This window comes from Ranitomeya imitator, chromosome 4 (genome assembly GCF_032444005.1).
Source record: "Ranitomeya imitator isolate aRanImi1 chromosome 4, aRanImi1.pri, whole genome shotgun sequence".
In the NCBI taxonomy this organism is placed as follows: Eukaryota; Metazoa; Chordata; class Amphibia; order Anura; family Dendrobatidae; genus Ranitomeya; species Ranitomeya imitator.
In genome coordinates, this window is record NC_091285.1 from 694,771,022 (window position 1) to 694,783,458 (window position 12,437).

Sequence of the window (12,437 nt, forward strand, 5' to 3'; positions counted from 1 at the left end):
CAATGACAATAATTCAAAATCTGTTTTGATCAGATAAGAGTCACGTCCACATACCTCTCCTTAGTGACCTTAGATGGGGCTGGTCAATGGGATGCGGCTCAGGCAACCCCAAATTATAGGATCCCCAATCTTAAGGATATCTGCCCCTCAGAGATTCTAGGCTGGAGATATGCTGGTTTCATATTTGCTGATGGAGGTGCTGCGGAGGACTGTGTAGTCCTCCGTGAAGCTTCGCCCCATGCCGCTCCTCCTCCGGTCAGATCCGCCTACATCGGCATGCGGCGTGTGTACCCTATCTTTACCATTAGGTACACAGGCCATGCCGATGTATGTGGATGCCTCCGCATGTGTCGTTTTGACAGTGCGGCAACCTTCGCCAAATGCAACGAGTTGCATTTTGGTGCAGTCTCTGTACCATCAAAACAACACATGTGGAGGCATCCGCATACATCGGCATGGCCTGTGTACCTAATGGTAAAGATGGGGTACGCACGCCGCATGTCGACGTAGGCAGAGCTTCACGGAGGATGTACACAGCACCTCCATCCGCAAATGTGAAACCAGCCTTAATGCCATATTTCACATCATGATTTTAGCTTTCTATAGATAGAAGACATGACATATACAACTTTGTCCACCTGCCCAGTATTAATTTGGGGATGATGCACAGACCGCACAGTAATGTAAGTAAATGCGTTATGTTCATCTTTTTGTCACTACTTTGAAAATATGTCTCCCATTACTATAGCATTTAGGCCTGTCACAAAAACACACAATATTCATAAGGCCGGTTTCACACGTCAGTGGCTCCGCTACGTGAGGTGACAGTTTCCTTGCGTACCGGAGCCACTGACACACATAGACACAGTGAAATCAATGCATCTGTGCAGATGTCATTGATTTTTTGCGGACCGTGTCTCCATAAGCCAAACACTGAGACATGTCAGTGTTCGTGGGAGCGCACGGATTACACGGACCCATTAAAGTCAATGGGTCCGTGTAAAACACGTCCGTGTGCCGTGCAGGAGACAGCGCTACTGTAAGCGCTGTCCCCCCCCCACTGGTGCTGAAGCCGCGATTCATATCTTCCCTGCAGCAGCGTTTGCTGTAGAGAAAATAATAAACAAGAAAAGAAAAGCCACTATAATGTATGCACACCACCAAAAGTTATAATAAGTCACACAAGCTTTATTGGTAACATGTAAAAACAATTAAAACCATACACACAAAACTCCCTCCATATACGTGTGCCCAACACACAATACTTCCATATAGTAGTGGAAAACATGCATCAAATATGGCAGATAATGAAATAGTATACACAAATAATTACTGGCAAAGCCGCCCTGTCCCGATCAACAAAAGATATATCTGTCAATAGCAAAACCCTGTCAGGCTTCAGCTTAGTCCTCCTGGTATGTAATGAATAGGGCACATGCAAATATGGCCAAATAATTACCCCAAATAGGAAAAAGGAGCACGGCTGTCACCCTCCGTTGCCCTTCACTTGCTGGCTGCCCAGTTCTTGCTATATTGTCTCTATATTTTGTGAGCCTTCTGTCTGGATCACCTTCTAGCTGCCGCAGCATGTTCCCCTCTTTTGCTCAGGACGGGTGACAGCCGTGCTCCTTTTTCCGATTTGGGGTAATTATTTGGCCATATTTGCATGTGCCCTACTCATTACATACCAGGAGGACTAAGCTGAAGCCTGACAGGGTTTTGCTATTGACAGATATATCTTTTGTTGATCAGGACAGGGCGGCTTTGCCAGTAATTATTTGTGTATACTATTTCATTATCTGCCATATTTGATGCATGTTTTCCACTACTATATGGAAGTATTGTGTGTTGGGCACACGTATATGGAGGGAGTTTTGGGTGTATGGTTTTAATTGTTTTTATATGTTACCAATAAAGCTTGTGTGACTTATTATAACTTTTGGTGGTGTGCATACATTATAGTGGCTTTTCTTTTCTTGTTTATTATCTGTTCTGCGTATTAGCCATTGTTTTGCACCCCCAATATATATTTATTTATTTGATATCATTGTGGTGCACCAACTAATTTTTCTATGATGCATGCTGTAGAGAAGCTGGCTGGCGCTGCTTCCTGTCCTGGCCGCATCTTCTACTGTATGAGCGGTCACGTGAGGCCGCCCATTACAATCATGAATATGCGGCTCCACCTCCCATAGGGGTGGAGCCGCATATTCATTACTGTAAATGAGCGGCCTCACGTGACCGCTCATATAGTAGAAGGTACGGCCAGGACAGGAAGCAGCGCCAGCCAGCGAGGGAGCCAGGTGAGTATTTTAATAACAGCGGGGGGGGGACGCACAGGGGGTGGGGACATGGAGCTTTATTTTAAACACGATTATTCATATCTTCTCTACAGCAAACGCTGCTGCAGAGAAGGTATGAATGGCAGCTTCAGCACCAGATGCAGGGGACAGCGCTAAACTTTAGCGCTGTCTCCTGCACGGTGCATGTGGTACCCAGTGGGCACACGGGCGGCACACGTGTGCCACACTGATGTGCCACAGAAACGCACCGGCACACGGACACGGATAATTCCGGTACCGATTTTTCCGGTACCGGAATTATCTGGACGTGTGAGACTGCCGTAACTAGAACATGGGAAGCCTTTTTTATCCAGGATAAAACAGTCACGCCTCCCACCCTTTGGTACAGACTGAAGGTGACACGTCCCCTCTGAAGAGATGGCTTTATAGATTGGTCCCATTTTACCAATAAATCTATAGCATGGAGCCTTATGGCAATGCGTCACTGGAAAAACTACTCAAATTATCTCTTCCCTGAAATAAAATGTAAGTATCTCTCTAGTGTCACTTATAGGAGGTAACTACACAATAAGTCAATCTCCGACTCTTAACAAGTCTTGCAACATGTCTTGGATTATTAGCTAAACCAGCCACAATCTATATCCATTTGTTAGGGGCGCGAACCCTTATCAGTGTACAGTTCACTTTCACTAATTGAATCAAACTTTGTAATATATCTTATCAGTAATGGCAGTTACTCTCTAACCTGTAAATCTGAGACAATATGAAGCAGTAGAAGAAGATATTGATAAAAGGTTTTTTTAAAAGTTGGTTGAGAAACAAGAGGTGGGCTTTAGTTTTGGCCGGGATGGGAGATCCTTGAGAAAACTAGATCTCTTTTTCTTCTCCCATACTACCGAACCCATCAAATGTCCATCCATTATTGTGCCAACCACTTGAGAAATTGCTCTTCACATTTCCAAGACTTACTGAGAATATCGTTCAGCTTTCTTCACCAGATCGAAGCAAACTCTCTTCACGATTCGTTGGGAGTCAGAGTGTTGTGGACCAGCCTTCCATCTGATCTTGCAAGATCCTAAAAAGAGAGATGTGGTTTCATTACGTACTAACTCCGGGGAAGGATGCTGCGGAGGAGACACTCACGTAAGCTCCAAGTACATCAACCTAGACCACATTAAGCCTACTCCTGGAGGTGATCTGGGTAATACTATACACAAATGCTCTAGCTTGAGAAAGGTGTTTAATTTCTAAAATAATAATCTTAAATCTAGTGAATAGTTGCCATATAAAGCTCGATTTCTCAGGATGCTCTAGGAGCCAGGACCTCAGATTTCAGCTGATCACAAGGGAAAATTTGCAAAAAATTTCTGTAGACAAAATCTCTCTCAAGATGTAAATGTTTGAACAGAATTTCTTCTCATTCTTTAGCTAAATATCATGGTTCTCCCTTCGCACATGATTGGTTTTGTCCAAATATTAAGTTCTTTTCGGAAAATGAGTGTCTCAATCCAGATGCAGTTTGGAGAGCCGGCGTTCACTGCCGAGTTGCCCTTATCTGGCTCAGAAAACACCATTGAGGTGAGACATAAAACCTGAAGGACACATGTAGCATAGAATCGATTTCTTCAGTCAGTAGTGCTGATTCTATTGCTTTTCTTAGTTGCATCATCCATCATGCTGTATAATTCATGTTGAAGTCCATCAAGGCCGAGACATGGGCTATCGTACGGGTATGTGGTTAACTTCTCCTGAATATCCTGGTTCATCAATTGAGTCCATATCGCTTTCCCCAGATACTCAGTGTAAATGGGTCTTGCCCGGTGGCTAAAATAATCAAGAAAGGAAAAAGCAAATCGTCCGAAGTCATCTTCAAGTTCCCAATGGACATGGAGGCTACACTGAAAACTCTCATTTTGTCTGCATTCCTCTACATGGTGAGTCCTAGATTAACATTTGCATCCAGGTTACGCAAAAACTCCCTGCCTAACGGGAAAAAAGATGGGTGCAAGAGACAATGTGTGAGAGACAATGTGTGAGAGACAATGTGTGAGAGACAATGTGTGAGAGACAATGTGCGAGAGACAATGTGCGAGAGACTGTGCAAGAGACAATGTACAAGAGACAATGTGTGAGAGACAATGTGTGAGAGACAATGTGCGAGAGACAATGTGCGAGAGACAATGTGCGAGAGACAATGTGCGAGAGACAATGTGTGAGAGACAATGTGTGAGAGACAATGTGTGAGAGACCATGTGTGAGAGACAATGTGCGAGAGACTGTGCAAGAGACAATGTACAAGAGACAATGTGTGAGAGACAATGTGTGAGAGACAATGTGCGAGAGACAATGTGCGAGAGACAATGTGCGAGAGACAATGTGCGAGAGACTGTGCAAGAGACAATGTACGAGAGACAATGTGTGAGAGACAATGTGCGAGAGACAATGTGCGAGAGACAATGTGCGAGAGACAATGTGCGAGAGACAATGTGCGAGAGACAATGTGCGAGAGACAATGTGCGAGAGACAATGTGTGAGAGACAGTGCAAGAGACAATGTGCAAGAGACAATGTACAAGAGACAATGTACAAGAGACAATGTGTGAGAGACAATGTACGAGAGACAATGTACGAGAGACAATGTACGAGAGACAATGTGTACGAGAGACAATGTGTACGAGAGACAATGTGTGAGAGACAATGTACAAGAGACAATGTACAAGAGACAATGTGCGAGAGACTGTGCAAGAGACAATGTGCAAGAGACAATGTACAAGAGACAATGTACAAGAGACAATGTGTGAGAGACAATGTGTGAGAGACTGTGCAAGAGACAATGTGTGAGAGACAATGTGTGAGAGACTGTGCAAAAGACAATGTACGAGAGACAATGTGTGAGAGAATGTGTGAGAGACAATGTGCGAGAGACTGTGCAAGAGACAATGTACAAGAGACAATGTACAAGAGACAATGTGTGAGAGACAATGTGTGAGAGACAATGTACGAGAGACAATGTGTGAGAGACAATGTGAGAGACTGTGCAAGAGACAATGTGTGAGAGACAATGTACAAGAGACAATGTACGAGAGACAATGTGTACGAGAGACAATGTGCAAGAGACAATGTACAAGAGACAATGTGTGAGAGACAATGTACGAGAGACAATGTATGAGAGACAATGTGAGAGACTGTGCAAGAGACAATGTGTGAGAGACAATGTACGAGAGACAATGTGTACGAGAGACAATGTGCAAGAGACAATGTGCAAGAGACAATGTGCGAGAGGCAATGTACGAGAGACAATGTGCAAGAGACAATGTACAAGAGACAATGTACGAGAGACAATGTGTACGAGAGACAATGTGTGAGAGACAATGTGAGAGACTGTGCAAGAGACAATGTGTGAGAGACAATGTGCAAGAGACAATGTGCGAGAGACAATGTGCGAGAGACAATGTGCGAGAGACTGTGCAAGAGACAATGTGCAAGAGACAATGTGCAAGAGACAATGTGCGAGAGGCAATGTGCGAGAGACTGTGCAAGAGACAATGTACAAGAGACAATGTACAAGAGACAATGTGTGAGAGACAATGTACAAGAGACAATGTACGAGAGACAATGTACGAGAGACAATGTGCAAGAGACAATGTGCGAGAGACAATGTGCGAGAGACAATGTGAGAGACAATGTGCGAGAGACAATGTACAAGAGACAATGTGTGAGAGACAATGTACAAGAGACAATGTACGAGAGACAATGTGCGAGAGACAATATGTGAGGGAAAATGTACGAGAGATATGCGAGAGATAAAGTGAGAGAGACAATGTACGAGAGACTATGTGCGAGAGATAATGTACGAGAGACAATATGTGAGAGAAAATGTGCGAGAGACAATGTACGAGAGACAATATGTGAGAGAAAATGTGCGAGAGATAATGTACGAGAGACTGTGCGAGAGACTATGCGAGAGACAATGTGCGAGAGACTGTGCAAGAGACACAATGTGCAAGAGACAATGTGCAAGAGACAATGTGCAAGAGACAATGTACGAGAGACTGTGCAAGAGACACAATGTGCGAGAGACACAATGTGCGAGAGACAATGTACGAGAGACTATGTGAGAGACAATGTGCGAGAGACTGTGCAAGAGGCACAATGTGCGAGAAACAATGTGCAAGAGACTGCGAGAGACACAATGTGCGAGAGACAATGTACAAGAGACTGTTCGAGAGACAATGTGCGAGAGACTGTGCAAGAGACACAATGTGCGAGAAACAATGTGCAAGAGACTTGTGCGAGAGACAATGTGCGAGAGACTGTGCAAGAGACACAATGTGCGAGAGACTGTGCCAGAGACACAATGTGCGAGAGACTGTGCAAGAGACACAATGTGTGAGAGACTGTGCAAGAGACACAATGTGCGAGAGACTGTGCCAGAGACTGTGCGAGAGACACAATGTGCGAGAGACAACGTGCGAGAGACAATGCACGAGAGACTGTGCGATAGACACAATGTACGAGAGACTTGTGCGAGAGACCATGTGCGAGAGACTGTGCAAGAGAAACAATGTGCGAGAGACAATGTGAGGGACGATGTACGAGAGACAATGCGAGAGACAATGTGCGAGAGACAATGCGTGAGACTATGCAAGAGACACAATGTGCGAGAGACTGTGCCAGAGACACAATGTGCGAGAGACTGTGCAAGAGACACAATGTGCGAGAAACAATGTGCAAGAGACAATGTACGAGAGACTGTGCGATAGACACAATGTGCGAGAGACAATGTACAAGAGACTGTGCGAGAGGCAATGTGTGAGAAACAATGTGCAAGAGACTGTGCGAGAGACACAATGTGTGAGAGACAATGTACGAGAGACTGTGCGATAGACACAATGTGAAAGAGACAATGTACGAGAGACTGTGCGAGAGGCAATGTGCGAGAGACTGGGAGAGACAATGTGCGAGAGACTGTGCAAGAGACACAATGTGCGAGAAACAATGTGCAAGAGACTGTGCGAGAGACACAATGTGCGAGAGACAATGTACAAGAGACTGTTCGAGAGACAATGTGCGAGAGACTGTGCAAGAGACACAATGTGCGAGAAACAATGTGCAAGAGACTGTGCGAGAGACACAATGTGCGAGAGACAATGTGCAAGAGACTTGTGCGAGAGACAATGTGCGAGAGACTGTGCAAGAGACACAATGTGCGAGAGACAATGTGCAAGAGACTTGTGCGAGAGACAATGTGCGAGAGACTGTGCAAGAGACACAATGTGCGAGAAACAATGTGCAAGAGACTGTGCGAGAGACACAATGTGCGAGAGACAATGTACAAGAGACTGTTCGAGAGACAATATGCGAGAGACTGTGCAAGAGACACAATGTGCGAGAAACAATGTGCAAGAGGCTGTGCGAGAGACACAATGTGCGAGAGACAATGTACAAGAGACTGTTCGAGAGACAATGTGCGAGAGACTGTGCAAGAGACACAATGCGAGAAACAATGTGCAAGAGACTGTGCGAGAGACACAATGTGCGAGAGACAATGTGCAAGAGACTTGTGCGAGAGACAATGTGCGAGAGACTGTGCAAGAGACACAATGTGCGAGAGACAATGTGCAAGAGACTTGTGCGAGAGACAATGTGCGAGAGACTGTGCAAGAGACACAATGTGCGAGAGACAATGTATGAGAGATAATATGCGAGAGACAATGCAAGAGACAATGTACGAGAGACAATGTGAGGGACGATGTACGAGAGACTGTGCGATACACACAATGTACGAGAGACTGTGCGAGACGCATTGTGCGAGAGGCTGTGCGAGAGACTGTGCCAGAGACACAATGTGCGAGAGACAAAGTACGAGAGACTGTGCGATAGACACAATGTGCGAGAGACACTGTATGAGAGACTGTGCAAGAGACAATGTGCGAGAGACTGTGCAAGAGACACAATGTGCGAGAGACAATGTACGAGAGGCAATAGAATAGAATAGAACTGACGTTTGGAAGTATTGTTCTTTTAAACTGGGAGATACTCTTCGATATTAACTGTCACTGCTTCTACCAACAACAGCAGTATATGATATTGTCAAGATGGCACGCGGGGTACAGGATCATGTCACTTAGGTTACAGAATCATGACACTGACACTCGGGGTACAGGATAATGACACTGACACACGGGGTACAGGATAATGACACTGACACTCGGGGTACAGGATAATGACACTGACACTCGGGGTACAGGATAATGACACTGACACTTGGGGTACGGGATAATGACACTGACACACGGGGTACAGGATAATGACACTGACACTCGGGGTACAGGATAATGACACTGACACTCGGGGTACAGGATAATGACACTGACACACGGGGTACAGGATAATGACACTGACACACGGGGTACAGGATAATGACACTGACACTCGGGGTACAGGATAATGACACTGACACTTGGGGTACGGGATAATGACACTGACACTCGGGGTACAGGATAATGACACTGACACTTGGGGTACGGGATAATGCCACTGACACCGGATACTTTATGTTCTTGTTTTAATCATATCTTTTTATGTTGTTTTTTTCCTAAACAGAGATGCCAACTGGATAAGGCGTCTGACAGCAGCTCCTCAGATTATGACAGTGGGTGGAGTGATGCAGGTGGAGTTCTCTTGTTTAGCGATGACCATGGTGGATTTTCAGATCATGGAGGCTTCGATGGAGATTGTGGAGGAGGAGGAGACTGGGGAAGTGGTGGAGGAGATTGTGGGGGTGGAGGAGGAGGGGATTGCGGTGGAGGAGGAGGGGATTGTGGTGGAGGAGGTGGGGATTGTGGTGGAGGAGGTGGGGATTGTGGTGGAGGAGGAGGGGATTGCGGTGGAGGAGGAGGGGATTGCGGTGGAGGAGGAGGGGATTGCGGTGGAGGAGGAGGGGATTGCGGTGGAGGAGGAGGGGATTGCGGTGGAGGAGGAGGGGATTGCGGTGGAGGCTGTGACTAGTTGTAGCTCTTTTTTGATCTTCATGATCACAGTTTCTTGAAGCTGTTTTTCTCATGATTTTCGACCAGTCCTAATTTCACTTCACCAAAGTGTGCGTCTTACACCAAGGCTTTCAGAACATTTTCGGTGACTCTTGAATATGATAATATAATGTTCTTAAATTTCAGTATTAGGAGTTATGATCTTAACTAAATCAAGTCTGGCCTAAAAAAAAGCTTTGTCCAGCTCAAAGGATGAAGAGAAAGAAACCTTTTTTGAGTTTTGTAATTTTTTTTTTACTATATGGCTGTTGAGTTGGTTTATTCCAAGGTTTAGCTGCAGGGAATTAGAGATGTCTACATGTTTACAGCTTGTGTAAATGAACGGCTCTGTTTCCAGCCATTTAACCTTTAAATTAAGTTTTTAAAAGTATTCAGTAAAGTTATATTGCATCAAATCCTGCGAGTTGTAAAACGAGCAAAATCAAGCAAGACTCTGAATACATAGACTCTTGTGAGCCAGGACGATAGTTTATGGACTTTCTGTCATAAAGGCAGAAAGTACAGCTCATGACATTGTAATCCTGCCATACCGCTTCTGCCATACCGCTCCTGCCATACTGCTCCTGTCATACTGCTCTTGCCATACCACTCCTGTCATACCGCTCCTGCCATACCACTCCTGTCATACTGCTCTTGCCATACCACTCCTGTCACACCGCTTCTGTCACGCTACTCCTGCCATACCGCTCCTGTCAGACCACTCCTGCCATACCGCTCCTGCCATACCACTCCTGCCACGCCGCTTCTGTCATGCTACTCCTGCCATACCACTCCTGTCATACCGTTTCTGTCATACTACTCCTGTCATACCGCTCCTACCATACCGCTCCTGCCATACCGCTCCTGCCATACAGCTCCTGCAATACAGCTCCTGCCATACCGCTCCTGTCATACCACTCCTGCCATACTGCTCCTGCCATTGTACTCCTGTCATGCCGCTCCTACCATAGTGCTCCTGCCATACCGCTCCTGCCATACCGCTCCTGCCATACAGCTCCTGCCATACTGCTCCTGCCATTGTACTCCTGCCATACTTCTCCTGCTATACTGCTCCTTTCATGTTGCTCCTTCTGTACTGCTCCTGCCATACCGCTTCTGCCATACCATTCCTGCCACACCGCTTCTGTCATACTCCTGCCATACCGCTACTGCCATACCACTCCTGCCATACCACTTCTGTCATACTACACCTGCCATACCGCTCCTGCCATACCGCTCCTGTCATACCGCTCCTGCCATACTATTCCTGCCATACTGCTCCTGCCATACTGCTCCTGTCATACCACTCCTGCCATAGTGCTCATGCCATATCGCTCCTGCCATACTGCACCTGTCATACAGCTCCTGCCATACTGCACCTGCCATACCGCTCCTGCCATACCGCTCCTGCCATACCGCTCCTGTCTTACCGCTCCTGCCATACTATTCCTGCCATACTGCTCCTGCCATACCGCTCCTGTCATACCACTCCTGCCATAGTGCTCATGCCATATCGCTCCTGCCATACTGCACCTGTCATACAGCTCCTGCCATACTGCATCTGTCATACCGCTCCTGCCATACCGCTCCTGCCATACCGCTCCTGCCATACCGCTCCTGTCTTACCGCTCCTGCCATAGTGCTCCTGCCATACCGCTCCTGCCATACTGCACCTGTCATACAGCTCCTGCCATACCGCTCCTGCCATATTGCACCTGTCATACAGCTCCTGCCATACTGCTCCTGCCATACCGCTTCTACCATACCGTTCCTGTCCTAACTCTTGTCATAGTACTCCTGTCATACCGCTCCAGCCATAGTACTCCTGTCATACCGCTCCAGCTATATTACTCCTGCAATACTGCTTCAGTCATACCGCTGTAGCCATAATACTCCTGCCATACTTCTTCTGCCATACTGCTCCTGTCATACTGCACCAGTCCTTCTGCTCCTGCCATAGTGCTTCTACCATATTGCTCTTGCCATACCGCTCCTGCCATACCGCTCCTACCATATTGCTCCTGTCATACCACTCCTGCCATAGTGCTCCTGCCATTGTACTCCTGCCATACTGCTCCTGCCATACTGCACCTGCCATACCGCTCCTGCCATACCGCTCCTACCATACCGCTCTTGCCATACTGCTCCTTTGATATTGCTCCTGCCGTACTGCTCCTGCCACACCGCTCCTACCATACCACTCCTGCCATACCATTTCTGCCACACCGCTTCTGTCATAATTAAAATTAGAGATGTCTACATGTTTAGCACTTGTGTAAATGAACGGCTCTGTTTCCAGCTGTTTAACCTTGGAATTAAGTTTTAAAAAGTATTAAATAAAGTTATATTGCATCAAATCCCACGAGTTGTAAAATGAGCAAAATCACAGTCAAGTTGTGAGCACAGGACTCAGAACACATAGAATCTGCTGAGCCAGGACCATTGTTTATGGACTTTTTGTCATAAAGGCAGAAAGTACAGCTCCTGCCATTGTACTCCTGCCATACCGCTCCTGCCATACTGCTCCTGCCATACCGCTTCTGCCATACCGCTCCTGCCATTGTACTCCTGCCATACCCCTGCTACCATACCACTCCTGTCATACTGCTCCAGTCATATCGCTCCTGCCATACCACTCCTATCATACTATTCCTGCCATAGTTCTCCTGCCATTCTACTCGTGCCATACCGCTCCTGCCATACCCCTCCTGCCATACCCCTCCTGCCATACTGCCCCTGCCATACTGCACCTGCCATACTGCTGCCACACCACTCCTACCATACTGCTCCTGTCATATCGCTCCTGGCATACTGCTCCTGCCATGCCGCTGTTGCCAAACCGCTCTTGCCATACCCCTCCTGCCATATTGCTCCTGCCATACCGCTCCTGTCATACTGCTCCAGTCCTTTAGCTCCTGCCATACCGCTCTTGCCATAGTACTCCTGCCATACTGCTCCAGCCATACTGCTCCTGCCATACAGCTCCTGCATTAGCACTCCTGCCATACTGCTACTCCTCCTGTCATACTGCTCTAGTCCTTTTGCTCCTGCCATACCGCTCTTGCCATAGTACTCCTGCTATACTGCTCCTGTCTTACTGCTCC

General features: G+C 46.7%; 1 protein-coding gene across 1 annotated transcript in view; it reads left to right on the forward strand.

Annotated features, from left to right (window-relative positions):
* Nucleotides 1–12,437, forward strand: part of LOC138674744 (uncharacterized) — a 49,989-nt gene that overhangs the window by 18,390 nt on the left and 19,162 nt on the right. The window contains exons 4-7 of the mRNA XM_069762560.1: nucleotides 3,289–3,446; nucleotides 3,732–3,881; nucleotides 4,097–4,237; nucleotides 8,909–9,107. Coding sequence (XP_069618661.1) covers nucleotides 3,289–3,446; nucleotides 3,732–3,881; nucleotides 4,097–4,237; nucleotides 8,909–9,107 — 648 coding nt within the window. The remainder of the gene's footprint in view (nucleotides 1–3,288; nucleotides 3,447–3,731; nucleotides 3,882–4,096; nucleotides 4,238–8,908; nucleotides 9,108–12,437) is intronic.